Raw genomic sequence first — 26,917 nt, 5'->3', positions numbered from 1 at the left:
GCCGCGGTGCCGGAGGGGCGGTCGGGGCGGCGGCGCGGGGCGGCCCCCCGGCGGCCATGGCCCTTCCCGGCATTCCCTATGAGCGGCGGCTGCTCATCATGGCGGACCCGAGAGACAAGGCGCTGCAGGACTATCGCAAGAAGCTGCTGGAGCACAAGGAGATCGACGGGCGCCTCAAGGAGCGTGAGTGGCGGCCCCGGCGGGAAGGCCGTGCGCTGTCTGGGGGCTCCGAGGGGAGCTCCGGGGCCGCCGCGCCGTGCCGCTGCCCGCGCTTCGTCATGGGCCCGGCTCGGCCCGGCGGGCAGCGGCCGCGCTGAGGGGGGCGGGAGGGGCTGGGCCCGGGGTTATAGAGACGGGCGGAGGGGAAAGGCTGCGGGAGAGAAGGCGGCGGGGGGACCTCGCTGCCACCGGCAGTGCCTGGAGGGGCCGTGGCTGGTGATGGGGCCCTGGGCAGCCTCGGCTGGGGGAGGTGTCCCTGCCCTAGAACCGGCTGCTATTGAAGGTTCCTTTCGGCCCAGCCTCCTCCTGCGGCTCTCATCGCAAACCCTCGCATTGAGATCCTCTGGTTGCTGAGCAGAAGGGTGACTTGCAAAGTGTGCGCAGCTTCCACCTGCTGCTTTGCTGCTGATCCCCATTTCCTGCAGGGCTGGAAGTTATCAAAACCTGTGTTTCTCTTTCTTTGTCCAGTAAGGGAGCAGCTGAAGGAGCTCACCAAGCAATATGAGAAGTCAGAAAATGATCTCAAAGCCTTGCAGAGTGTTGGGCAGGTATGTAAGAGGCAAAGTGATAACAGCTTATGGCTGTGGCTGGTGAGCTTGACCAGAAGCAGCTGGAACAACTTGCCAAGCAGTTGTTAAGTTCATTTGAATACAAAGCAAAAGTAAGTGGGAATCATGCAGCAAACAGGAGAGAGGCCTTTACCACAGGAGCTGTCATTCCATGCACATCAGTTAGAAAGGTTTTCTTTGGTTGTCCTGGCTAATAGAAATTGTTCAATGAACTTAAAGCTCTAGTGTGAAACTTAAAGCAGGAGAATGAATTTCGAAGCCATATTTCAAGCATACTATAAGTGTTGTTTGGCAAGGGTTAGTTAATCTGTAGGCTGATACTGTGTTTATTCCTTTGCAGATCGTTGGCGAGGTGCTTAAACAGCTAACAGAAGAGAAATGTAAGTACACGGACCTGTTCTGAGGTTCTAAAGTTCATCTAAAAGAATCAGAGCATCAGTGAGCTGAGTATTGGCAGGAACACAGGATATCCTGGATAGTTTAGAGGTGTGATTTGGAGCCGTGAATCAAATTAACTTATTTTTTTTCTGTGATCTTTTTTCTCCAGTCATCGTGAAGGCTACGAATGGACCAAGATACGTGGTTGGCTGTCGCCGTCAGGTAGCTGATTTATGTGAATATTCAGAAGGTGGTTGCTTTGGTCTTGATTATTAACATGGCTTTTCACTGGCTGAGTTCTGAACAGCATAAAGCATTTTCTTCTTTAGCTGTATGTGCCTATCTTATACAGGTGTCTGCTTGCTCTCTGCCTTTCTGTCTGGCAATAGCATCTCTTCTTAGTAAAGATAAAGTAATTCTAAGTGCTCCTGGAGCTTTGCTTCTATATATTCCTTTCACTTATTTGAAGCTCAGCATTTCTGCTGGATCTGAAACTCTGAAAAGAAATCATCACACCTTCAGGCTGTGAAGAATCCACCTTGCCATGCTGCAAACACAGCGTATGACAGTAACGGTCCTTTGCTGAGCTTTACATCTAGTGCTCTATAACTACGTACTTGTATCTCTTTCTAATGCTTTTTGTGCTCCATTTCAATAAGTAATTACAGTAGGCATCACCCAGCGAACACTTATGAGAGAGTTTTGCCATTAATAACGTAAAGCATCTTGGTGCTTCTAGTTTGCAGGACAACAGCGCTTCTTAGGTACACCATAAAAGCTGCCATGCTAATGTGGAGCCTTACTTACAAAATAACCCATCCTCTGATACAGCCAGAACCAGCATGGAGGTGCTTTTTACTATCTGTTTTTGTACAGAAGTGTACAAAAGTGTAAATGATGTGCTGTGGAGCTGCTGGCTGGTGAATTGAACAATGGATGCCACTCATTTACAGTAGTTAAGACACTGCAGATCAGGAGTTGTTAATGAAGCCTGGTATTGCTGAGGAACCACAGAACTTAGAGAAACTGTTTGGCAACACAGAGTCGTTCTGGGGAGTGAGAGTGAATCTTCAGTCCCGTTTTGTTAGGCTCATCCCTGAGTTTCATGCATAGGAGCAAAGAAGCACATGTATGAAAAATATGAGACTGTAAAGTATCCTCTGGATAGAATTATGACAGTGAGGAAGGATCGCCTATCCTGAGAAGGCAGCAGCATTTTACATAAATGTTTTAATGCATTAAATAAATGCAAGTACTTCTTAGTAGCTGTGACCTCTCTGTTCATCTTGAGCTGTGTGCTGTAGGGAGAAGGAACTGCAGCTGTGCTTTAACACCTCATGGTTGTAGCACATTCCCTTCTATAATGGAAGTAACCTTTTGGAGGGAAAACTGATCCTGCAAATGGTTCTGCTGAAAGAAAATGTTTGCAGAGGTCTTGCAGTGCTCGGATTCTCTCTGAATTAAGGATACTGATGTCTCAGAAAAATGTTTTGTCCCTTCTCATGAACCCAAGCCTCATCATAGAAGCTGAATGTATGACCGAACCAACTGTTTAGATGATTCATGTGTAATAGACTGTAGGAGGAGTTGAGGCGACCAAGAAGTGACAGTCTGGGCAGCCTATCATTGGAATGAACAAAATATTCTTCCGAGACAAGTCTCCTTAATTCCACTGAGGCACGTGGTGGGTTTGATGCGTTAGTCTTGAGGTTCTTTGTTGCAGCAGAGAGAAATGCTCAGGAATAGGTTGTAGTTGGATGAGTCTGACCTCGCAGCGTGTACTTTTAAGTTCCTTCTTGTGCAAAAAGCACTCTTTGATCTTAAAAGATCCTTGATTTGATAGGAGAGACCAAAAAAGACAGTGAGAGGTGCCTCGATGTTTCGGCATTTTGAGAACTTTTCAGGGAGTTTTTCAGCCTGAAGGAATAGCTTTTGATCCAGGCCCTCGAGGCTGTGCTGTGCTGCTGAGAAAGGAGAGCCATAGGGTGTAAATTAAAACAGTATTACTTCCCTATCTGAAGTGTGCTTTAGAGGGGATTCAAGGTCAAGTGGTTTCTTTTTGTCTTCTCGCTGCAGAATAACTTAAATCCATTGGGCAGTGTGGAATCTGATATGACTTCAAGCTCCTACTTATTCCTTATGGTTAGGCAGCTGGAGAGAGGTCTTATCAGTGACTGCACTCAGGGAGGAGTGAGAGCTTGATCCTAAAGCTACCAGAGACTGAGTAGCCCACGTGGGCATGAGACCTTCTAAATCTCCCTGCAGGGGAGCTGGGAGGCTTGTAAACAGCTGTAGAAATCCCCATTGTTCAGATGACATGTTGGTTAAGCTCAGAATGAATAGGTTTCATATTCCTCAAACGTAGATTGAGCACGTCTTTACAAACAAAGGGATGAAAACAGCAACAAGGTGATTTCCATCATTCTTGTTCATGCCCGTGGTGTGGGGGAAATGAGACTGCTGTCCTGGATGAGAGTTCCCAAAAACAGGGTGAGAAATGCACGTGAGTGGTTTTAATCCCAGCAGAAATTAGCAGGGGATACTGCAGAGTGCTGGGAAAGGACTGCTGATGTCAGGCTTTATTTAAACTCTTACGTGTGGAATGGGCAGGTGGAAACTTTGGAGGCAGGCGGGTCGGGCATCTGAGGTGTGAATGATAGCAGGGAAACAGCAAGGACTGGAGCAGCTGACTTTGAAGAAGAGGTATAACTGTGTATGTAGAGATGAACAAAGGCTTGGAGAAAATAGGCCAGGAACATCTGTGCTCCCTTTCTGGCAGCTCAGAAATGAGGAAGCCATTGAGTAGATCGGTGACAAGTTCAGTCTGCAGTGAACAGGCTGTTCCTTGCATGCTTGAGGGGCTGCTTGTTTTGCAGCAGCTGGTTCTGTCCTTTGTTGAGCAGAGGGGAGGATTAGACCTCACTAATCCTTCCAGATTGACAGCAGTTTGAAACAAATTAGATGTACATATATGAATATGAATTGTGGTCCAGAGAAGAGTTTTTATTTTCACAAGTAGTGGAAGTAAGTTAGTGCTGCTGCTCAAGACCTCTTTCAACAGCAGAAAATTCTTCCTGTTGTAGCTTTACTGGCATCCACTTGTGGCAGCTTGCAGGATCGTTGGTCTGGAGCAGCTCCTGGCTCACTTCTGGGTGCCTGTGAAATAGCTGGCTTGCTTTTCCACAGCTTCACCATTCCCAAAAATGGTGCTGAGCCACAAGCGCTGTTTACTAGAGCAGCTGCTTGGCATGGAGCTTAGCAGCCTTGTTTCTTCTTGTTTTATTGAGCACAATAAACATCATGGCTAAAACCAAACATTGTTCTGGTGTGTGGTTCTAACAGAAGTATCTTCTTTGTTACCAGCTTGACAAAAGTAAGCTGAAACCAGGGACAAGAGTTGCTCTGGATATGACCACTCTGACCATTATGAGGTAAGCTCCTGCTCTGTGGCTGTTACGCTGCTCACGTAAAGGGGGAATAATGCCTATGTGAACAGATGATGCAGAAGTCTGAGTCATCAGTTCTGTCATATTTTGTGAAAGTTTTCAGTAAAGCAGTGCTGAATGACGAGTGCTTTGAGGGAAGTCTTGGGTATTTGTTGAGAAAGGGGCTGCCTGGTCTTGTAGGTGGAAAAAGACCCAGTTACAGCTCAGCCTCTTCAGCACTTTTGTTTCTGTTTGCTTTAAAGCTTTTTAAAAGTTTGCTAGGTTTGGGGTTTGTTCCATTTCTGTTTTCTTCCCAGCAAATACTTGTTTTGTTTTCAAGGTGAAGCAAGGAGAAGAAGTAATTCTTGTCCTTGCCCTTGGATTTATTGCAATAACTGTATAAACACCTGCTCCTGTGTGTTTTACTGCAGATACTTGCCAAGAGAAGTGGATCCTCTGGTTTATAACATGTCTCATGAAGATCCAGGGGATGTTTCATACTCTGAGATTGGAGGCTTGTCAGAGCAAATCAGAGAGCTGAGAGAGGTATTCCGATGTGAACGATGCTACCAAGTGGCGGGATGTGTTCTGAGCCAAGTTTTTCAGTGCATAAATGTTACATTTATGTGTGTCCTAAGCTACGGTGAGGCAGGCTGCGAGAGGACCCAATCGGCTGAGTGCTTTAGACGTTTCATTAACTTGCACCATGCTTTCCCTATGTTAGAAGATAACTTCTGAGGTGTTCAAATGTTTTTCAGCTTTTAACTGCGGTGAGCAGCAGTGTGATTGCAGCGTGCTGGTGCATTCATACTGAAGTAATCCTGTTAGTTTGGACATCAGCATTGCAGGCTGTGCAGGGCTGCCCAGGAATGTGGGAGTTAGAAGACTCGTGCTGTTGTGAGCCAGCTGACTTTAACAGAGGCTGTGTGCTGCGCACACCTCACAGCAGCATGGAGGGGTTATTCTGAGCACCCCTGGCCAGTTCCCAAACTGGTTATAACTCATCTCTGGTTACACGGGCTTGGATTGAAATTAAGAAACTCTTTTAAAGGGAGTTTGAAGGATGCAAAGCCATTGTGGCAAAGGGAATAGTGAGGGCATAGTTAGGATTGGCAGCCAACACACTGATTTTATTCACAAACTGCTGGAATTGCTCTCGCCATTACGAGTGGCAAAGTGTGGTTTCAACAACAAGCATTAAGAGAAACAAGTGATTGCAGAATTGAAGTCTGACCAATGGGGGAGGGACTGTGGTTTGATCAACTAGGTCAATTGCACATCTAGTTAAATGGTTTCTCATCCGAAATTCGCTATGCAGAGAGCTAAAAATGCAGGTATCTGGAAAACAGGCTGGCAAGTGTCCATTGTCCTTCTGAGTCTACTTCTCTGTTTTAAAATTGAGACAGTCACCCCAGGCCTGGACATGATTTTGTCCAAGTCTGGAGCTCTCAGTACAAGAAAGGCAGGGAGATGTTTGAGAGGGTCCAGAGAACACCACAGAATGATCAGAGATCTCTAGGACCTCCCCTACAAAGACAGGCTGAGGGAGCTGGGCTTGTTCAGCATGGAGAAAAGAAGGCTGTGGGGTGACCTCATTGCAGGCTGCCAGGACCTAAAGGGAGCCTACAGACAGGAGGGGAGTCAACTCTTTGAAAGGGCAGATACCAGCAGGACAAGGGGAAATGGATTGAAGTTGAAGGAGGGCAGATTGAGGTTGGATGTCAGGGGGAAGTTCTTTACTGTGAGAGCGGGGAGGTGCTGGAACAGCTGCCCAGAGAGGCTGTGGATGCCCCATCCATCCCTGCAGGTGTTCAAGGCCAGGTTGGATGGGGCCCTGGGCAGCCTGGGCTGGTATTAATGTGGAGGTTGGTGGCCCTGCCTGCAGTTTGGGGTTGGATCCTTGAAGTCCTTTCCAACCCAGGTCATTCTGTGATTCTGATTGATTTATTTGTGTCTTCACAGGTAATAGAATTGCCGCTTACAAACCCAGAATTGTTTCAACGTGTGGGAATTATACCTCCAAAAGGCTGCCTGCTCTATGGCCCCCCTGGTGAGTAATTGGCTACCAACAGATCTTGCCCCTTGTTCCTGCTCACTGTGGTGGGTCAAGGCTTACATGTGATGCTCAGACTTGTTGAGTTAAATGCCTTGTCCCTCTTCTCTGGCCAGGTACAGGGAAAACACTTCTGGCCAGAGCTGTTGCCAGCCAGCTTGACTGCAACTTCCTGAAGGTAGTGTAACCTTACTTCTTCACACAAGTGCATGTAGATGTGCTCTGTCTGTTTGCTGTACTGTCTTTTCACTCCTGTCTTACGTCTTCCAATAGGTGGTGTCCAGCTCCATAGTGGACAAGTACATTGGTGAGAGTGCTCGACTGATCAGAGAGATGTTCAATTATGCCAGAGATCATCAGCCATGTATCATTTTCATGGATGAGATCGATGCTATCGGTAAGGCTCACGGCCTGGACCAAGGCTGGAGGTTCTTTTAATGTTGAGCTCAGTTACCAAGCTTCTGTCTCTTGTGAGCAAATGTGTGCATGCTGTCTTTTGAGAAGAAATGTAACAGGACAAAGAGGTCCTTCCACCTGGAGCTATTACAGCTAGCTTAGAACCATAACTATTTGCACGTGGCTTAGATTTTTTCTGACTATACCAAGAAGTATGAAGCATTTAAGCAATTCTTCCCCAGTCTCTGTCTCATTAAGAGAGATAAGTAATTGTTTTACATAACATCACGTGGAGGCAAAAGTAATGATTTGAGTTTGGTGTGCTGCAGGTGGCCGCCGTTTCTCTGAAGGCACCTCAGCTGACAGAGAAATTCAGAGGACTCTGATGGAGGTGAGTGCCCAAACTGGTTCCATTTCCTATAGTGAGTGTTAAATAAGACAGCTGTGGATTGCTGCACTGTGATCTGGCTTGGTAGGATGCTTACTGAGTTAATGTCTTAAGCTGAATTGATCAGGCAGCTGCATGTCCTGGTAACTCAGCTGTGACTCTGACCTAGAGGTTAACTGAAAGAACCGTTTCAATTACTGAAATTGTTGAGGGAAGTTTTCTCTCCTTACTGTGGCTTGGCTTTGCATATTGCATCATTCGTAATTGGGGGTCTTCTCTTCCTTCATGAGGAAAAGGAGGGCTTGTATCTTTTAATCCTAAGGCTGCTTACTTGATAGAATCTTAGCACTTTTCCAGTTCAGTTCTCAAAACTAAGAGGAGTAGTGTTAGTCCTTTGTTCCTATACTCAGTGCTCTGGTAAACCTGGCTGTGTGAAGAGAATCCCTAAAACTAGTGACAATTGAGAGTTCTGGAGCTAGCAAGGGACTTGGTTGGCCCGTGTTTGCAAACAGTTTGCCCAGTGCGAAAGAATGTATCAGCCTTACATAGAGAATTAAATCACTGCGATCAAAGAACGAGCACTTTGAATCTCCACAATGAGAAGCCTTTATATGTTTATTAGTATTCTAGAGGCTGTTCTCCAAATCTCATTTGAATGTCCTGGATTTAGTGCATGGCACTTGAAGTGTGTCAGCCAACCACTGGGGCCTTCGGTGCTTGCTCTGTTTTCACGGCCATGTTGTTTCAGCCAAGTCTTTCACATTGGAGCTCTGCTTTGTTCCGTATCTTTCTCTCTGGACAAAGCATTTGCAGTGTCTCTCTTAAGCTCTTCTTTATTCCTTACAGAGTATGCAGGGAGCTGTGGCCTTCTCTTGGAAGGCTTGTAGTGTCTTTCTGGTTTGTCTGTACCACGTTTATTAACTCAGAGCATGTACGTATGCAGGAGTTCAGTGCTGTAGATCGAGACAGAAGGGCTTATTGAAATACAAACTTGTGTTTTCTAGCTGTTGAATCAGATGGATGGATTTGATACTCTGCACAGAGTTAAGATGATCATGGCTACTAACAGACCAGACACGCTGGATCCTGCACTCCTGCGGCCTGGAAGGCTGGATAGAAAGATCCGTGAGTTACAGAGGCTGAAAGGATGTTAGCTGTGTGTGAATTATGCCTTGCTGCTTTTATTAAAGCTGTAATTCTTCCCAGATATCGATCTGCCAAATGAACAAGCCAGATTAGATATCCTGAAGATTCATGCAGGTCCTATCACTAAGCATGGGGAGATAGGTAAGTGTTTGTAATTATTGATGTCTTGCCTGGATAGCCTACTTCAGCTTGTAAAAATGGGAAGAGAATGGCTGCAAACCAGAAAGCTGACATGATTCTCATCATGTTTTCCTGTTATGCAAACAAGCAGCATTTCCCTTAGCCAAAATAATAAACATAATGAGCCCCCCCCCCCCCTCACCCTATTGCATTGATCTGAGAATCAGCAGCTTTAAAAGTCAGAGAACCTTAATTTTGGAGTTTAGAGATGGCATGACCTGAAAGCGAGTTTCTCTTTGGCTGCTGGTGTAGAGGGTTCTCTAGAGCACAGGGGAGAACTGTCACAAACGTGGGGAGGTTCACCTGCTGGCTGGGTTGCTCTAGGCTGACCAGCCTGTATTCTCACAGCTGAGCTTCAGAGCCTTCCTCAAGAAAGCTGCAGCTGTGATCTGACTCGAGAACAATGTTGGCTGCCTTTTATTTCAGCGAGGCTCTGCAGACCTTGCCTGCTTATTTGCAGCCCCGTGCCACCCCCGCTCCGCCCCCGCCTCATTGCTGACACAAACTATTCATCAGCCAGGCAGCATGATCTGGATAGTGGAACTATCTCGTTCACCATCTGGCTGCATAAACAGCTGCAGCTCAATAGAGGGTGGCTCAGGAGCGGGGATGAGCTGGGGGAGGGTGAGAGGGATGAGGGCTGCCTTTCTTAGCGGCACTGTTGGCATAAATGTGCATCAGGCTGTAGGCTAAGATAGAAAAGATGCTCCAATCATGACCCTGGGGTAATATACTCTAGGCCTGTTTCTCTGAATCTTTGGAGACTAGAACTACAGCAGGGTGGGATCGTTCCTTGATAGCATTGGGCATAGTGAGGTGTAAAGGAGTAACTAGCTAAACTTGTGAATGAGATGTGGGAAGGCAGCGGTGCTCTGCTGTGACTTCCTGGAACCAAGTCCAGAATGATCTCATCAGCAGAATGGGGTGTGCGTGGCATTAAAACCCTCTGATAAAGACCTGATTAGAAAACGAGCGTGCAGCACTGAAGGCTCGACAGGCGGCGTTTTGAAAACCTGTTACAGAAACCATACGCAGAGCTGTGGCTCTTGGTAAACGTGTGCCTAAAATATCAGGCTTTGTATCCCAGTGTGCCTTTGTACCTCCTGTAGATGCACTTTAATGAGAGGAAGGGGACTGAGATGATTGCTTGGATTTAAGTTTTGGGTTGCTTTTTTTCTTGTTTAAATGATGATTTGAACGCCTGGCCTTGAATGCCTGCAGGGATGGGGCATCCACAGCCTCCTTGGGCAACCTGTTCCAGTGCGTCACCACCCTCTGGGGGAAAAACTTCCTCCTCAGATCCAACCCGAACCTCCCCTGTCTCAGTTTCAAACCATTCCCCTTGTCCTATCACTGCCCACCCTCACAAACAGCCGTTCCCTCTCCTGTTTATACGCTCCCTTCAAGTACTGCAAGGCCACACTGAGGTCTCCTTGGAGCCTTCCCCAAGCTAGCAGTGTTCCATTGTTGGCTGGACATGCATTTCAGTCTCATCCACGTGGAGAAATGTGAATGTACTTCTGACAGCCATCTGTGTTCTGTGCGTAGATTATGAAGCGATTGTGAAGCTTTCTGACGGCTTTAATGGAGCAGACTTAAGAAACGTCTGTACCGAAGCAGGTACTCTCTTAATTTTGATGGGCTCATTGGTGGATGCTGCTCACTCAGACTGTTCCCCACTCGCTGCTGTGAGTGGATTAATAGCAGGGAGCTGGGTGTGCTCTGCTGACACTCGCTTTGTGCATCGCTTCCTGAGGGTTGGTTCCATCCTCTTCCCAGAGGGGTTTATTATATGATATATGTAAAAGCTTGTGCCCAGAGTGTGACAGGCCCCTCCTGCTTTCATTGGAGCCCCATCTTCTCAAGGAGCACCAGCTTACTGCCCGCTTATTTCCCACAGGTATGTTTGCCATCCGTGCCGACCACGACTTTGTCGTTCAGGAGGACTTCATGAAGGCTGTTAGAAAAGTGGCCGATTCCAAGAAGCTGGAATCCAAGCTTGACTACAAACCCGTTTAATGAGCCGGGCCGTTTGTGATGGATCGCGGGGCGTGCTGGGCTCACCTATAGAACACAAATAATGTACCTGTTGGTTCTCCTCACGAGGTGTTTGTATCACATGTAGTCATTGGGTAATGCCAGTTGCAAATGTGGGGCTGCAGGGGTGCGTTCTGTGCAGTGCTGGGGTACAGAACTCACTGCAGGCTGGTGTGGAGGTGTGTTCTCATCGTGTTTGCAGTGTGGGTTTATAAGCGGCCTCGGTGGGTAAGCAGCCTTCAAGTTCATTTCTTGATTTATTTTTTTTTAATATATATCAGTAAATTTCATCAAACAACGGAATAAAACTTGTTTAAATCAGCTTATTCCGGTGTGCTTTCCTAGAACCACAGAACAGCCCGTATTGCAAAGGCCCACAGTGCTCATCCATCCCAACCCCCTGCTGTGTGCAGGTCACCAACCAGCAGCCCAGGCTGCCCAGAGCCACATCCAGCCTGGCCTTGAATGCCTGCAGGGATGGGGCATCCACAGCCTCCTTGGGCAACCTGTTCAGTGCGTCACCACCCTCTGTGTGAAAATGGGTCTGTGGTTCGTGGTGATTCCATGCAGTGTCAAAGCACAGAGCAAGGATTCTGCCCCAGCTTTTGTTTTGCAATTGATGTCAAATCAGAGAGCAATGGGGAAGGAAGGAAGGAGGCTGACATCTGCAGTGTTTCTGCCCAGTGTCAGATGGTCCTTGAAATGGCTTTGCTAACCCTAACCCTAACCCTAACCCTAACCCTGAGGGTTAGGGCAGCGCTGCGCTCCTCCAGCCACAGCGCACGCTTTGTGCCACTGCGAGAGCCGACCGCGAGCCCAGAGGAAGCCGCCGATCCGGGCTGGGTCTGAGCGGCGAAGCCAACGATTTCCTGTCTGTGGTCACCGACAAGTCGGGCACTGCAACCCCTGCATCCCCCGCACCCCCCCGGCAGCCCCAGCCCGGCTTGTAAGGGAAGCGCTCCCAGCACCGGCACCGATGGGTTCTGCACACAGGGGTGGGACGGCCGCTTCCACACCGCCTGCACGTGCCGCTGTCTGGACAAAGAACACACACAGCCGAGACGGAGGAAGGGACGGCAGAAAGAGGTCGTTTAATTTAGGTTATACTTTCATGGGGGCTTCCGAGGAGTCACCGCTGCTCGGGATGGGAGCATTCAGAACACAGCACACACTGCACACTCAGCACACACACAGCACACTCAGCACACACACAACACACTCAGCACACACACAACACACACAGCACACACAGCTCCCAGCTCCCCCCGCCCCCAATTCCTGCTCGCTGGCAGCTCTGACGCCAACAAAGAGGACTTTATATCAGCCGCAGCCCCGCGATTCGCTGCGTGCCTACGCAGGAGCTTCCTGGAGGCAGGAGCTGATGTACAGCACAGCACGCAGCCTGCACGGGCCCGCCGATTACCGGCGACGTGCGTGTTCCCACTTCAGTGCTGTTACAAATGTGCTGTTACAAATGTGCTGTTCCAGGGACGAGGACTCGGAGTGGAGAAACCAGCCACGTGCTGATAGTGAAACACGGAGCGATGTGAAACCCCACTGAGAGCTGGGATGCTGCTGGGTATCCCAGGAGCCGCTCCTGCCGCAGAACAGCCCAGCACTGCCTGCTGCACTGGTACCAGCACTGCGCCCACATCCCAGCCCAGCTGCTAAAGAGCTCAGCACAACGCTCCCCAGGAAGATGTGGGTCAGCACCGGGTGCCTGAGAATCACAGCATGGCCTGGGCTGCAAAGGCCCACAGTGCTCATCCAGCTCCAACCCCCTGCTGTGTGCAGGGTCACCAACCAGCAGCCCAGGCTGCCCAGAGCCACATCCAGCCTGGCCTTGAATGCCTGCAGGGATGGGGCATCCACAGCCTCCTTGGGCAGCCTGTTCCCCTGCTGTCCTTGTCTCTCTGACAGGGCTGCAGTCTGGCCTTGTGTGAGGCTGACTTGGTTCTGCAGCCGTTTGTGTAACCGTTCAAACAGAAACAAAACCTCGGCCATGCTGTTCTTCTCCTTAAGGCCGTCTATCACTATGATCTTGTTCTCATCTGCTCAGCGCGGGCTGTGTGGATGGCTGCGCAGTGGCGCAGGGTTGGAGCAGCGCAGCAGTGTACCAGGCTGTACTTCTGGCCACTTCTCGTTGCTCTAATTGGATTACTACAGGCACTCGGCTGACAGACGAGCCGTCGCATTAACCCTTTGTTTACCGCAGCGCTGAGTAGCGTCTCCCGCGCAGCGTTTTGTTCCCGGTCGCTGTGAGCGGCAGGGAAGGTTCGGGACAGGCCCCGCTTCCCGCGGTGTGGCACCGGGGCTCTCAGCGGCCCCACGTCCCAGCGGGGCCCCCCCGCCACAGCCGGAACGTCCCTCGCGGTGCCGGGCGGGCGGCGCTCGTTGCGGCGGCGCGCGGAGTCCGTCCCGGCCGTTCGTAAGGGGCGGCGAGGCGGAACGACGCTCCTCACGGCGCCCTCGGGGTGGCGGGGCGGGGCGCGGAGGCGGGGGGAAGGGAGGCGGGGGAGGAGGAGGAGGCGGCGGCACGGCGGCAGCATGGCGGCCGGGCGCGAGCGGCTGGGAGCGCCGCCGCCTCCCCCGCGTTCCCTCGCCGCCCCCGAGCCGGAGCCCGCCGGGACGCTGCCCCAATAGCCGCCCCGCCCGGCCCTGCCCCGCCCGGAGAGCGCCCGGCCATGGAGCTCGCCAAGCCGGCCTTCCCCGCGCTGCCGCAGGCCAAGGAGGACTCGGAGGTAGGCGGCCCGGCCGGGGTGGATGAGGGGGGGGGGGCACCGCCTGCGGGATCTCCGCGCCCGCCCGAGGGCCCCACTGCCGCCCGGCACGGCGCCGCGCCGCGCTCCGGCTTCTCCCCGCCGCGGGCCGCGATCCGGGCCTGCCCGGCCTCCGTGTGCGCGCGGGGAGCCCCCGAGCTGCGGGTGGGCGGCAGCCGGCGAGAGCTCCGCGTGTCCCCGCACGGCAGTTGGCGTTCCTCGCCTCGATACTCCGGCAGCAACTTGGTGAGCGGGCGGGCCGCCCCAGCCCTGCCTCAGGGCGGCTGCCAGCCCCGGCTCGGCCCGGTGTCCGCTTTCGGCTCCGCGTCCCACCAACGGGAGCGGCTGTCACCGCATCCGTGCGATGGGTTCTGCTGTGGGAAGCGAGTGCCGCTCTTAGGACTCGCGTCTGGTCGAAAGCAGGGTTGTAACGCGGCCCCCTTTGCAAAGCAGGTCGTGTTTCTTGTAGTCTCTGTCTCAACAACACGACGTGTGTGGTGGTAGAGCTGCTGTTTCTGCGTGTGGGGGAAGCAGGAAAGTTGTGGTCGGTGTGAGGATATCCCGGCTGGCCGTGCAAGAGCTTCTGGAGCAAAGGGTGAGAGCTGTCAGCGCCCGGCCTCCAGCACAGCACAGAGAAGGTGCTTCGGAAAAGCAGTCAGGGGAGAATGAAGCCATTCTGCCTCCAAACAGCTGGAGAGCTGAGGATGGAGCCCCGTGTGTTACTGCCGGGAGGCTCTGTAGTGAGAAGCACGCGAGTGTTGTTTGCAGGGGGTGCTTGTGTGTGGGTTAATGCTGTTTTGGAAGGTTGGACTTTGAGATATAGATGGGAAAGAGGCAGAGGGTGAACTCAGCAGTGCCTGCTTTTGGTCCTGCTGCAGGCTGCTCAAGGGCAAGTGCAGCTGTGTGCCCATGTTAGCAGGTCCCAGTGCCTGCCCCTTTGTCCCCAGCAACACTGGGAACTGCTTAAATCTTGTAAAAACAAACCAAAGAAGCCAAACAGGTGAGCTGATCTGACTGCAGGCTGCGGATCTGGCCTGAGGATGAGTGGGACACTGGGCAAGGCCATGTGCTGGGTGACTGATGGCAGCCTGTGGATGGCTTGGCCTAAGCAGCGAGCTGCTGAAGCTGAACAGATCAATTCTCTGCCTGCAGGTAGTTTGCCATGGCCCTAATCCATACGTAGTACGGACCCCTGGGGGCGTTCAGGGCCGGGCTGGATGTGGCTCTGGGCAGCCTGGGCTGCTGGTTGGTGGCCTTGCACACAGCAGGGGGTTGAGAGCAGATGATGGTTGTGGTCCTTTTCAACCCAGGCCATTCTGTGGTGTTTGAACTGCTGCCCTCGGCCAGCAGTACCCGTAGAGTTTGTGCAATGCTCTGCTGAGACACGCAGCCGGAATGTGCCTGCTGGAGGGAGCCCTGCCTGCCTCCTCATCCCTAACCCGATAGCATCAGTGGAACTGATAGAGCACAAGTTTGCTCCGAGCTCCCCGTGACGTGTGTCGCTTTCTTTTCCCATAGCTCGTGTGTACTGAGGGCTCGCTCAGGTGGTGAAAGCTTGTTTGCTATGGATCAGGCACAGGCAGGTACGTGCTGCTGTCTGCCACGTGGCGTGTGAGGCTGTATCAGCCTCCCCCAGTCCTGCTGTCCCAGCTGCAGCCTGCCTGCCTGTCCAGCCCTACAGTGTGAGCCCAGAGAAGCTTCCCTTACCCACTGTTAAGCCCGTGCTAGGAGCTACACCCCTTTCTACAGGTCCTTATACCATTTGTGTTGTTGCAGCTTTAATTGCTGGGTATTGGAAATGCTGTTTGCTCTTACTGAGGGTTTCCAGTAGGTGCTCTGAGTGTCTGTAACCACACACACGCTGTTTTATACATCAGTGACAGCGTGTGTCAGACCCTGTGGGTAATACTGAGTGTACATAGTGGTTTCTATGCTTCGGTGGGGCCTAAAAATCCTGTAAATCTCAGGGATGCTGTTATTTCTCTCCTTATGTAAAAATATCTGGAGTCACAGCATGTCCCCAGTTGGAAGGGAACCATGAGGATCAGCAAGTCCAACTTGTAAAGGTTAAGAACCATAGAATCATATCACAGAATGGCCTGGGTTGGAAGGGACCTCAAGGATCATGAAGCTCCAACCCCCACCACAGGCAGGGCCACCAACCTCCACATTAATACCAGCCCAGGCTGCCCAGGGCCCCATCCAACCTGGCCTTGAACACCTGCAGGGATGGACGGGGCATCCACAGCCTCTCTGGGCAGCTGTTCCAGCACTTCACCGCTCTCACAGTAAAGAACTTCCCCTGACATCCAACCTAAATCCTCCCTCCTTCAACTTCAATCCATTTCCCTTGTCCTGCTGTTACCTGCCCTTTCCAAGAGTTGAAGGAGCTATGGAGCTTCTAGAAGAGTGTCGGGTTGGTAGCAGTGCCTGCTGCTGTACGTATGGGTGCCACCACATCACAGCATGCTTGGGGAGATGGCGTAGGGCTGGAATGGGTCGGGGAATTTCATGTCAATTAGTATTAGCATTTGAAATCGTTTGCCCCATCCCTGCAGGCATTCAAGGCCAGGCTGGATGTGGCTCTGGGCATCCTGGGCTGCTGGTTGCTGACCCTGCACACAGCAGGGTTGGAGCTGGATGAGCACTGTGGGCCTTTGCAGCCCAGGCCATGCTGTGGTTCTGTGAAATCTTAAGTGAGGAATGATAGTGGTGGGCAGTTTGCAATGGGAACACAGCAGTAACTGCCAGCTTATTCTTTGAACATCAGTGTGTTTGCCTGCAAGCCGGCTGAGCATCAGCTAGTATCCACGATCAAGGCTCTCCATGCTGTTGGTGATGGAATTATCAGCTCGGTGACTAAACAGTCGAATTGCCCTTTTCATGATGTATATAACACCGAGCTCCCTTTAGCACGTGCTTTTTTAAAGAAGCGTTCATTTCAGTTCTGCTATATTTAGCCCAAAGCACTACCTGATATCTGACTGCGTTCAAACAGTGCGGCAGCGCAGGCTGGCTAACGGTGGCACAAATTCCCTGAGCTTCTTCCTCTTACAATCACTTCAAAACCCCTTAACAGAAACTACAGCTCTCCCCCTCGTCTGCAGGCTTTGGCAAAGCAGTCGGAAGGCTTCCAACTTCTTGTGCTGCCTGCCCACAAAGCAGAGCATGAAGTGTGCCGATGGGCTGGGGCTCAGCTCACCTATGAGCAGAGGGGGCATGAGAAGGGATGCATCCAACCCGTCCTGATGTCGTGGTCTGAATGCCATCCTTCTGTCTGCTCGGTGCTGATAGAATTGGTTCACAGGAGTCTCAGTTGCTGTGCAATAAATGAAGCAGCCTGGCCACGTGCTGTATGTAAGCAGAACTCTGCCTTCGCTGCTTTGGTAGGGCTTTGTGTTTTCAAATGATCCTCAGTACAGGAGAGACGTGGAGCTGTTGGAGCACGTCCAGATGAGGGCCACAAAAATGGTCCCAAGGATGGAACAGCTCTCCTATGGGACAGGCTGAGAGCTGGGGCTGTGCAGCATGGAGTAGCAAAGGCTATGAGGTGATCTGATATCTAAAGGGGAGCTGCAGGAAAGAAGGGGACAGACTCTTTAGCAGGGTCTGTGGTGGCAGAACAAGGGGAAAGGGTTCCAAGCTCAAAGAGAGGAAATTTAGGTTGGATATAAGGAAAAAGTCTTTTGCAGTGAAGGTGGCGAGGCACTGAACAGGCTGCCCAGTGATGTAGTTGATGCCCTATCCATGGAGGCTTTCAGGTTAAGGCTGGATCAGGCCCTGGGCAGCCTGATGGAGCTGTGGTGTCCCTGTGCACTGCAGGGGAGCTGCAGTGGACGAGCTTGGGAAGCTTAAAAGAAGAGATGTCAGCCTAGAACTGCAGCAAAGTGTTGGCCCATTGGAGGTGACTTAGAGCACTTGTAGAAGGAAATGGAATAGGAGAGCCAGGGCCGGGTGTGTTATCAGCTCCCCGTCTGCTGCCAGCTCAGGCTTTCCCACCTGGCAGAGAGGTGGCTGATGGAGCTGTGCTCTTTAAACACATGGCTTCAGGTAACGAACTGTGGGTGGTGACATGAGAGCTCTGTGATGGGAAGGCAGTGTGACTGTGACGGACAGGGGAGCTGAGAGCTGAGAGCTCAGCTCTGCTGGTGGCGTTTTGCATCACTTTGCACACCTTTTGTATAACCTCGTTAATCGTGTTCATTTCAAAAGCCTTTCAGCCTTGTCAGGAAATGGACACCAACTAGGGGCAGTTCTGCCCTTGGATAAAGACAGCATTTAATCTGAGATGGTGTCTTTTAGATGCTTACTTTGCAGAGTAACCCCCAGGAAGCTGCGCCTTTTTGGACGATGCTCCAATTGAACGTCTGGGGCCAATATTGACTTCCATTCTTGTTCTGGACATCCGTGGCACCCGTTGTCCTTTGGGTTTTGTGTTCCTTTGGACCCGGTACTGCTGAGCTCTTGCCCCCTGGCTTTGTGCAGCACTCAGCCCCAGCTCCCTGCTCACCATGTGCTGGAATGTTTTGGACACAGCGAGTCCCCTTCACCGAAGTGGTGATGAATTTGTGTTCTCATTTCGCTCCAGATGAGGGCTGTAAATTCTCCACGGATATAAATAGAGTAGTAAACACACTTGTGTGCTCCTGGAGAGCAACTTCAGCTTTTCAGAAGTGATTCCTCATGGCCTTGTTTGTAGATGTGGACAAACCCAGGACTCCTTTGCTTTTTGGTGGTACGTTCTGCTGTCCCACATGCACTGAAGTGGCAGCATTGTGCAAACACACCCCCAGGTCAACCTCCGAAGGATCCCATTCCTGAAATACCACCCTGCTGTCCTGGGGTCTGTTGTGCTGGGATGGCTGTGGGGTGAGGGCAGACCATTGCAGAGGGCAATGGGAGCTGGAAGAAAGGGAAGACGGGAACAGAGTCTGCTGAAGAATTTTCCCTGTTAGCTTTGGTTGCTCCATAAGAGCTCTCAAGTTTTGCAGCACGTCACTCTGCAGTGAGGATGCTGTGCCTTGCACTCATGTGTTCCTCTGCCCACACAGGGCACTGTGCCTCTCCTATAGGAACTTGCTGGTGCATCCTACAGAGAGCGGCCTCATCTTCATATAACTGATCTCTGCTTGGCTTTGTTTTTCCCTTGCTGTGCTCACAGAACTGTTTTTATTTTCTTTGAAGGACTGGACCTATCCCATGAGGAGAGAGATGCAGGTATGGCACCATTTCCTTTTTCATTCAAGTCAAAACCCTCAGTATCCTCTGTATGAAAATGAAAGTGCCCTACAAACCAAAGCTGCTGTCAGGGTTGGTCTTCAGGGGCAAAGTACGAACTCTATAGTTTGTTGTAGAATCAGAATGGCCTGGGTTGCAAAGGCCCACAGTGCTCATCCATTCCAACCCCTGCTGTGTGCAGGGTCACCAACCAGCAGCCCAGGCTGCCCAGAGCCACATCCAGCCTGGCCTTGAATGCCTGCAGGGATGGGGCATCCACAGCCTCCTTGGGCAACCTGTTCAGTGCGTCACCACCCTCTGGGGGAAAAACTTCCTCCTCAGATCCAACCTGAACCTCCCCTGTCTCAGTTTCAAACCATTCCCCCTTGTCCTATCACTGCCCACCCTCACAAACAGCTGTTCCCCTCCTGTTTATACACTCCCTTCAAGTACTTCAAGGCCACAATGAGACCTCCCAGATCCTTCTCCAAGCTAAACAAGCCCAGTTCCTTCAGCCTTTCCTCATAGCAGAGCTGCTCCAGCCCTCCCATAGAATGGTTGGAAAGGACCTCAAGATCATAGTCTTGTCTCCATGAGTGTTGTGGGAGGTGGTTGCTGGAACTACATATTGCAGCTTTGCTTTTTAACTTGAATCCTGGGGCTGGCAGGAATCAAACAGGAATTTATTCCAAATGAAGGACTGAATTCCTGTTCCACAACAAGATCCCCTGCATGTGGATCATGTTGCTTTTATTTTTGCCAAGCTGACTTTGTCCCCTGGTCCCATGGGAGGTGTGGCTGGGTGATGTCCCTTGCTAACATGTGAGTTATTTGTTTCCCTGCCCCGTGGTCTGAGTGCAGTGCAGTGTGTTATTTCAAATCATCTCGTCTTGATATTAAATGTCTGTTTTTCTGCCCCTCCCCCTAGGAAATTTTACCTGGGTTATTTTTAGGCCCATACTCTTCAGCTATGAAAAGCAAGGTATGGTTTTCAGAACGGTATCTCCCAAGGAAGCTTTGCCGTGGCGATGTGTCCAAGTGTGTGTGTGTGTGTGTGTGTGTGTGTATCTCTGGAGGCACACTCCTGGTTGCAGCACTCATGCAGCCCTGTGGCACCTTCCCTGCTGGGTGCAGGCAACACGTGGTGCATTTCTGGGCTGGTTTCTCAGCCCTGGGGGCTGCTATTGATTCCTTCCTCTTTCCAAAGAGGATTTGGACATGCAGACACTTGCAGAAGCTGCGTTTACTTAATGATCCTGAGAGTGAATGGGTTACTTTGGGGTGGGGGGGAGGTGGAGCAAAAGGGGGGCACAGACAAAGAAGTTCCCTGAGCACCTTTATTGCCTGCTCCTTTATCGTTGTTGGAAATGCTTTTCTTGCAAATGGTGATGGTTGTTTTGTCATTTTAAACACACATATATCCCCGTTCTGTTTCACACGATGCTTTGAGTGTTAGAAAAGCGGCTCTGATTTCCCTTGAGGACCTGGTGTCACTCATGTATTAAAATATGACTTTTCTTGTAATGGCTGTTTAATAGATGGATTCAGCAGCCTAAACAAATCTGTTTTCCTCTTTTGCAGCTACCTATACTTCAGAAGCATGGAATAACCCATGTAATATGCATACGGCAGAACATCGAGGCCAATTTCATTAAACCAAACTTCCAGCAGCTGTTTAGGTGAGAAATGAACGTGATGTGCAGACCTGAAAGCAGTCAGTAGTCTGACTTTTAAGCTCCTTATTCTGTATTGATAAGATGGGGCGGGTGTGAGTGTTCTTCCCTTGTGGTTTATCTTGGTGTCTTGCAGCTTTCAGTGTTAATGTGTGCTCAGTGACTGTTCTCATTGCAGGTATTTAGTCCTGGATATTGCAGATAATCCAGTTGAGAATATAATACGATTTTTCCCTATGGTAAGTGTGGGTTAATGGGAGTAGGCTGGGAAGTAGGGCTGCCCAGTAAGATCATTATGAACCAACATACGCATGGCTTCAGCTGTGGGAAACCTGGCCTGAGGCAGGTGGCAGGGATCAAGTGACCTCTTGCTGCCCCTGTAGCAAATGTGATCAGCTTGTTCCTGCAAGTAGAGAAATGAAGGTGGAGTTACAAGAGCTGTACCTTGTGATGGTTCCAACAGAAGACAGTTCATGGGGGGATAATAGTTATTTTGGAAACCCTTCTCCTAAAGGAAACTGGTATCCTGGGCTCCATCAGCAGAGGGGTGGCCAGCAGGGACAGGAGGTGATTGTCCCTCTCTGCTCTGCCCTTGTGAGGTCCCATCTGCAGTGCTGTGTCCAGGTCTGGGGCTCTCAATACAAGAGACAGGGAGCTGTTGGAGAGGGTCCAGAGGAGGCCACAAAGATGATCAGAGGGCTGCAGCACCTCCCATACAAAGACAGGCTGAGGGAGCTGGGATTGTTCAGCATGGAGAAGAGAAGGCTGCGGGGTGAGCTCATTGCAGCCTGCCAGGATCTAAAGGGAGCCTATAAACAGGAGAGGAGTCAACTCTTTGAGAGGGCAGATACCAGCAGGACAAGGGGAAATGGATTGAAGTTGAAGGAGGGCAGATTTAGGTTGGATGTCAGGGGAAGTTCTTTACTGTGAGAGCGGTGAGGTGCTGGAACAGCTGCCCAGAGAGGCTGTGGATGCCCCGTCCATCCCTGCAGGTGTTCAAGGCCAGGTTGGATGGGGCTGTGAGCAACTTGGTCTAGAGGGAGGTGTCCCTGCCTATAGCTGGGGGTTGGAGCTACATGGTCCTTGAGGTCCCTTCGAATCCAAACCATTCCATGATTCAGTGCTTTACTGCTGCTTGGAATCTTCCCCACAATCAATAATCCAGCTTTTGCTGCTCATCCAGTGAACTGTTTCAACCTGGTACTATTCTACAGGCCTCACTAGATCATGTCATGCCTTATTAGATTGCTTAGACCTCCTTTTGTAATTGAAGATGTCATTGGAGAACCTTAGAAAGACACAGACATCAGTCATGCGGTCTGGGCCGTGCTGGTGTTGATGCTTGTGGTTTCTCCTTGCCCTACAAGTGTCAACCAAAGACGTCTGAAAGGTGCTTTGTATCACAGCGCCCTGATGTGCTGTGCTGCGTATCCCTGACTGTTTTATGGGTGATGAGAAGCTGCAGTACAAATCAAGATGTGCAGCTGAAGTGAAGTCTAAGCCTGCGTAAATGAATTGGGTGATTGTTGCTGTGTGTAAAGACCAAGACAAAAATGTCTGCAGAATGTAAATGCAGGCAGTAGGAACACCTGTACAAAGTCCCAAAGTTCCAGTCTTTTGATGGTGCTTTTTTTTTTTCCCCTTCTTTTCAGACTAAAGAATTTATTGATGGAAGTTTACAAAGTGGAGGTAAATCAGATTGACTTTTCCCTTCATTGACCAGTACATTGCTCTTAAAGCTTTAAAGCCATCTAAGATGTGTGTGATAGATGCTCTAAAATATGAGGCATTCTTAAATGGGGGGGGTTCATTTTGTTTGACTTGAACTGGATTGCACAAATCCAGAGTCAGCTGCTGTTCTTCCCTTTTGCTTTCAATGGGAAAACAAACCTCTTCGTACATCCTTCCTTCGTTTTAGACACGTGTGTGCTCCCTAGTGGAGAGCTGAAGTGTGCACTGTGGTCCTAGAATGCTGATCCTGTTACTCACAGTCCTCAGAGGGGTGGGAATCCACCTTTCTGTGTCCCACAGTAGTGAAGCACGGAGTGTAACCAGTAACAGAGTGAAGCGTAACACGCTCCTGTTACTCTTAGGTTGTGCCTTGCTGATGTTTAATTGCTCATAACAACTGAAAACTGCGTCTCAAAGAACTTCCTTCCATTTTTACAAGAGCGTTTTTTGGCTTTTTTTTCTTCCTCAGGAAAAGTTCTTGTCCATGGAAACGCAGGGATTTCTAGAAGGTAGGAGAACATCCATCCTGCTTATCCTCATTTTACGCCACTGGAATCGATGTTAGTGACGTTGAGAAATGTGTGTTTGTTTTTGTTTCAGTGCTGCCTTAGTTATTGCATACATAATGGAAACGTTCGGGGTGAAGTACAGGTAAGAGCAGAGTGTGGGTAGTCCATGATCTGTCCCATAAGGCAGAAGTACTTAAGAGCAGAGAAGCAGTCTGGCGTATCTGTAGATGGAATGGTTTTAATTCAAGTCACGTGAATTGAAATGGATAATAAATTTGGAGGGAATGCACAGTCCTGTATTGCCATATAAACCAGTTGTTGCCCCAGAGGCTGCGTGAAGGCTTTCACCTGGGGAAGACGATTCCATTTCTTTCCCCTGCAGGTTTGCTTTCACCCTTCCGTGAAGCAGCAGGCACCTGCTGCTAATGGCAGCACACACAGACTGGTGCCTTGCTGTCACACTCTGTAAGAGGGACCCCAAGAGGCTGTTATGAGACATGTTTTAATCTGCATGTTGAAAACGGGCCAGCAAGTAGAAGGCTGGAGATTGGGGTGGGCAAAGAGTGTGCTACAACTGCTGCCTTCTGTTGTGCTCAGAAAAGTTCAGTTAAGCAAAGCAGTTGTGAGAAGGCTGTGTACTTCCCAGAACTGGTAACCTGAATTCCTCAGACCCCACAGATCCATCACAGTCTGTTTTCCACTGAAGTGTTTTTTGTCTCCTTCTCTTGTTAAGGGATGCGTTTACTTACGTTCAAGAAAGAAGGTTCTGTATTAATCCTAATGCTGGATTTGTTCATCAACTTCAGGTGATGCTTTGTTCTTATTTCTGGGCTTGCTTAGCTTGGAGGAGAAGGCTGCAGGGAGACCTCATTGTGGCCTTGCAGTACTTGAAGGGAGCGTATAAACAGAAGGGGAACGGCTGTTTGTGAGGGTGGGCAGCGATAGGACAAGGGGGAATGGTTCTAAAGGGAGACAGGGGAGGTTCAGGTTGGATCTGAGGAGGAAGTTTTTCCCCCAGAGGCTGGTGACGCACTGAACAGGTTGCCCAAGGAGGCTGTGGATGCCCCATCCCTGCAGGCATTCAAGGCCAGGCTGGATGTGGCTCTGGGCAGCCTGGGCTGCTGGTTGGTGACCCTGCACACAGCAGGGGGTTGGGATGGATGAGCACTGTGGGCCTTTGCAACCCAGGGCAATCTATGATTTTGTTTTTCTTATCACATCTCAAAACTCATTTGTTGAGTCATCTGCTACAAAACCAACTTTTCTACTTAGGCTTAACTTGTCAAAATATTTATTTGAGTGAATGTCAGGAATTTATAGCTGACCTGGGGAGGAAGATGAACAGGTATCTTAGTTAATTAGACAAAGCAAATCTAGGAATGGAAGAGAACTGAAAGCAGTTCTGTGCACAGTGGTTAAAAGGCTCTTCAAACAGCTTAGTTGGTGGCCAAGGAAAGTGCAAAGTGGGTATTGTGGCACACATCTGTGTTTATTCTTGATGCTCACGTTCATAGACAATGAAATTCTCAGGTCTGAACCACAAATTTTCAGTATCATGGAAATCTTTATCTCTTTCCTAAAGCCATTTCCTGTCATCCCTTAGATTTTTCTCTTGCTTTGCTTTCTTTATGGTTTTTGTTGTTCATGTGAAAGAAACAGAGAACTCCCCTGCTTTAAAGCCCTTTGCCATTCCTGTAAGACTCTGTGACCACTTTGTCCTCCACCTGCTCACAGGGTATTATACCAAATTAATAGTGGTGTGTATTATTAAACTTTTTCAGGAATATGAAGCCATCTATCTAGCAAAACTGACCATCCAGATGATGTCACCGCTGCAACTGGAGAGATCCCTCTCAGTTCCACCTGGCACTACAGGTCAGCAGCCTCTTCTGTTGTGTGCGATGCCACCTACTGACCCTGCTGGTGTGTGGGGAATGCCTCATGCCCTGTGCAAACCCCCAGCAGCAGTGAATCACAGAATGGCCCGGGTTGGAAGGGACCTCAAGGATCACGAAGCTCCAACCCCCACCACAGGCAGGGCCACCAACCTCCACATTAATACCAGCCCAGGCTGCCCAGGGCCCCATCCAACCTGGCCTTGAACACCTGCAGGGATGGACGGGGCATCCACAGCCTCTCTGGGCAGCTGTTCAGCACCTCACCGCTCTCACAGTAAAGAACTTCCCCTGACATCCAACCTAAATCCGCCCTCCTGCAACTTCAGTCCACTTCCCCTTGTCCTGCTGTTCTCTGCCCTCTCAAAAGAGTTCGCTCCCTTCCTGTTTGTAGACTCCCTTTAGGTATTGGAAGGCTGCCATGAGGTCACCCCGCAGCCTTCTCTTCTCCAGGCTGAGAACATCAAACTTTTGGGAGGAGGTGTGTGTGCCCATTTGAAACAGAGGAAGAACTGAGTTTGGGGAGAGAGAAGTTTTGGGGAGCCCAAAAAATAGCAGGTTCCAATAAACATCTTGGGATGAGGGAAGAGGAGAGCAGTTTGCAGCTGGCTGTCCCACAAGCTCAATGTCATGAATGGGTAACACCTCCTCCAAGAAGACATTACCAGCTGTCCTGTAGTCCTACCAACAGCCACATGTTGTAGCTGATGCCTTTCTCTTATCTTCCTGCCTCTTTCTTTTTGCAGGAAGTTTAAAGAGAATGCATGAAGAGGACGAAGAACTTGGAACCATGCAAGTGGCAGCAGCACAGAATGGATGAGGACAGCATGGTCTGCGTTGTGAACTGCTGAGAGAGGTGAAGAAAGCAAGGGGGAAAAAAAGAGAACTAATGCAAAACGATGAACACACACGGCTTCTTTTCAATTACATGTTGCTTTCAGATGTAAATCTGCCTCTGCAACACACTAAGCATCATTTTTAAGATGTCGGACTTCTTGAATGAATAGATGGCACTGATTGTTTTACTCCTTTTTTACACTTTACAGTTTTATTCTAAACCAAGATTTTTGGACTTGCAAAGAGGTATTATTGCAATAATGCACTTTTCATACTTGAAATTTCTTTATTTGTATGATATAAAGTTATTACTTTAAACAAAATGCAAGCTGGGGAGGGATTTGTTTATAAAGTTATTTGTGTAATTTATAACAAGAGACTTTAGTAAAGAACAAGTTTGCTAAAATGCACTTTGTCCTCACTGCGTTACGGTCACACTCAGAGTCGTGTTGTACCAACAGCACCTGTGTACTCACTGCCTTTGGCAGCTGAGCAGTGGCAGTGATCTATTCAACATTAACCCCTTACATGGTTATAAAATCCCATATGGAATCATTTTGAGGCTGAGACCAATTTAAGAGAGAAAATTGTTCTAGAATTCTCTGCTTGTTTTATGCAAGCTGGTTTGCTTGAGCAAAGTACCGATTAGTTAAAGTTAATATAATGGTCCCATGTTAGATGAGCGCAGGTGGCAGTTACTGATTTCCCAGGCATGAGTGCTTTCAGAGCCTGGTGTTGACTGAGCAAATTGGGAAGCTGTTAGAATGAATGGGAATGAATTTGGGAACTGGGCAGTGAGCAGGTGGGCTGAAGACAGGGGGATGAATATCGAAGATGGTTGGGAGTCTGAACACCCGGCTTTCTTCCCTGTACTGATAGAGCTGCGTGCACGAGGCCTGTGTTCTGTCAGTCCTGGAAAGAGCAGCCTGCACTGCAGGCAGAAGTGGCGGCTGGAGGGGGGTTTTGTGAGGGCAGGTGTGTTTGAGGGCATCAATCTGAGCAGCGAGGCCTCTCGGTGCTGCGAGGATCTCTTCTGAAGCCGCCCTTTGCTGGGAGACTGAGAGCTTGTTTACCCTGCAGCACTTCTGCCTTGGTGTATTTAAGGCAAGTGGACCACACCTGTGACTTGTTGATCTTTGCTTAGTCACCGATTCTCTGCCTTCTCTTGCAGTTCCCCAGAAGCTTTGCTGAGGGACTGTCCCTGCAGAGCCTGAACTTCTTAGCCTGTGTCAAGGCTGCTTAGAGACCTGTCACAGATAGCAGATTCTGGCTTGAAAAGCTGCGTGGATTAAGGCATGCTGCTAGAACAGCTGCTGGTGGCAGCTGAGGAAATCCTCCTGCAGTAAGTGAAGGCTTCTAGTTGAGCCAGGACACCTGGGTTGGGGCTTTATAGCCCAGCAGTCTCTCATGTGTGATGTGAAGGCCCTGTGTGTGGGGAGGTTCCAGTGCAGGTGGGACAGCAGCACATTCCCCATATTGCCATTTGTGCTGTGCCATGTGCTTCA

At 50.0% G+C, this 26,917-nt stretch overlaps 2 protein-coding genes across 3 annotated transcripts; both read left to right on the top strand.

Moving 5' to 3' along the window:
* The first annotated feature begins 23 nt into the window (after positions 1-23).
* Positions 24-11,117, top strand: PSMC6 (proteasome 26S subunit, ATPase 6). The gene is made up of 14 exons (XM_072338744.1): positions 24-183; positions 688-767; positions 1,129-1,168; positions 1,336-1,388; positions 4,530-4,597; positions 5,023-5,137; positions 6,554-6,641; positions 6,761-6,822; positions 6,918-7,041; positions 7,370-7,431; positions 8,433-8,553; positions 8,635-8,715; positions 10,303-10,374; positions 10,655-11,117. The coding sequence occupies exons 1-14, from the start codon at positions 57-59 to the stop codon at positions 10,771-10,773; spliced, it is 1,212 nt and encodes a 403-aa protein (XP_072194845.1). The 5' UTR covers positions 24-56; the 3' UTR covers positions 10,774-11,117.
* A 2,161-nt stretch (positions 11,118-13,278) lies between these two features.
* STYX (serine/threonine/tyrosine interacting protein) lies at positions 13,279-25,814 on the top strand. Of its 2 annotated transcripts, XM_072338878.1 has the most exons (11): positions 13,279-13,532; positions 18,735-18,767; positions 19,696-19,749; positions 20,349-20,446; positions 20,619-20,679; positions 22,093-22,129; positions 22,641-22,680; positions 22,772-22,822; positions 23,414-23,486; positions 24,462-24,555; positions 25,322-25,814. In XM_072338878.1, the coding sequence occupies exons 1-11, from the start codon at positions 13,476-13,478 to the stop codon at positions 25,393-25,395; spliced, it is 672 nt and encodes a 223-aa protein (XP_072194979.1). In that variant the 5' UTR covers positions 13,279-13,475; the 3' UTR covers positions 25,396-25,814. The 2 variants fall into 2 exon arrangements, with proteins under 2 accessions (XP_072194979.1, XP_072194978.1); XM_072338877.1 differs by lacking the exons at positions 18,735-18,767; positions 19,696-19,749 and having other exon boundaries at positions 13,336-13,532.
* The last annotated feature ends 1,103 nt before the right edge of the window (positions 25,815-26,917 follow it).

Source organism: Excalfactoria chinensis, chromosome 5 (genome assembly GCF_039878825.1).
Source record: "Excalfactoria chinensis isolate bCotChi1 chromosome 5, bCotChi1.hap2, whole genome shotgun sequence".
Lineage (NCBI taxonomy): Eukaryota > Metazoa > Chordata > Aves > Galliformes > Phasianidae > Excalfactoria > Excalfactoria chinensis.
This window is presented reverse-complemented; position numbering and strand designations above follow the sequence as displayed.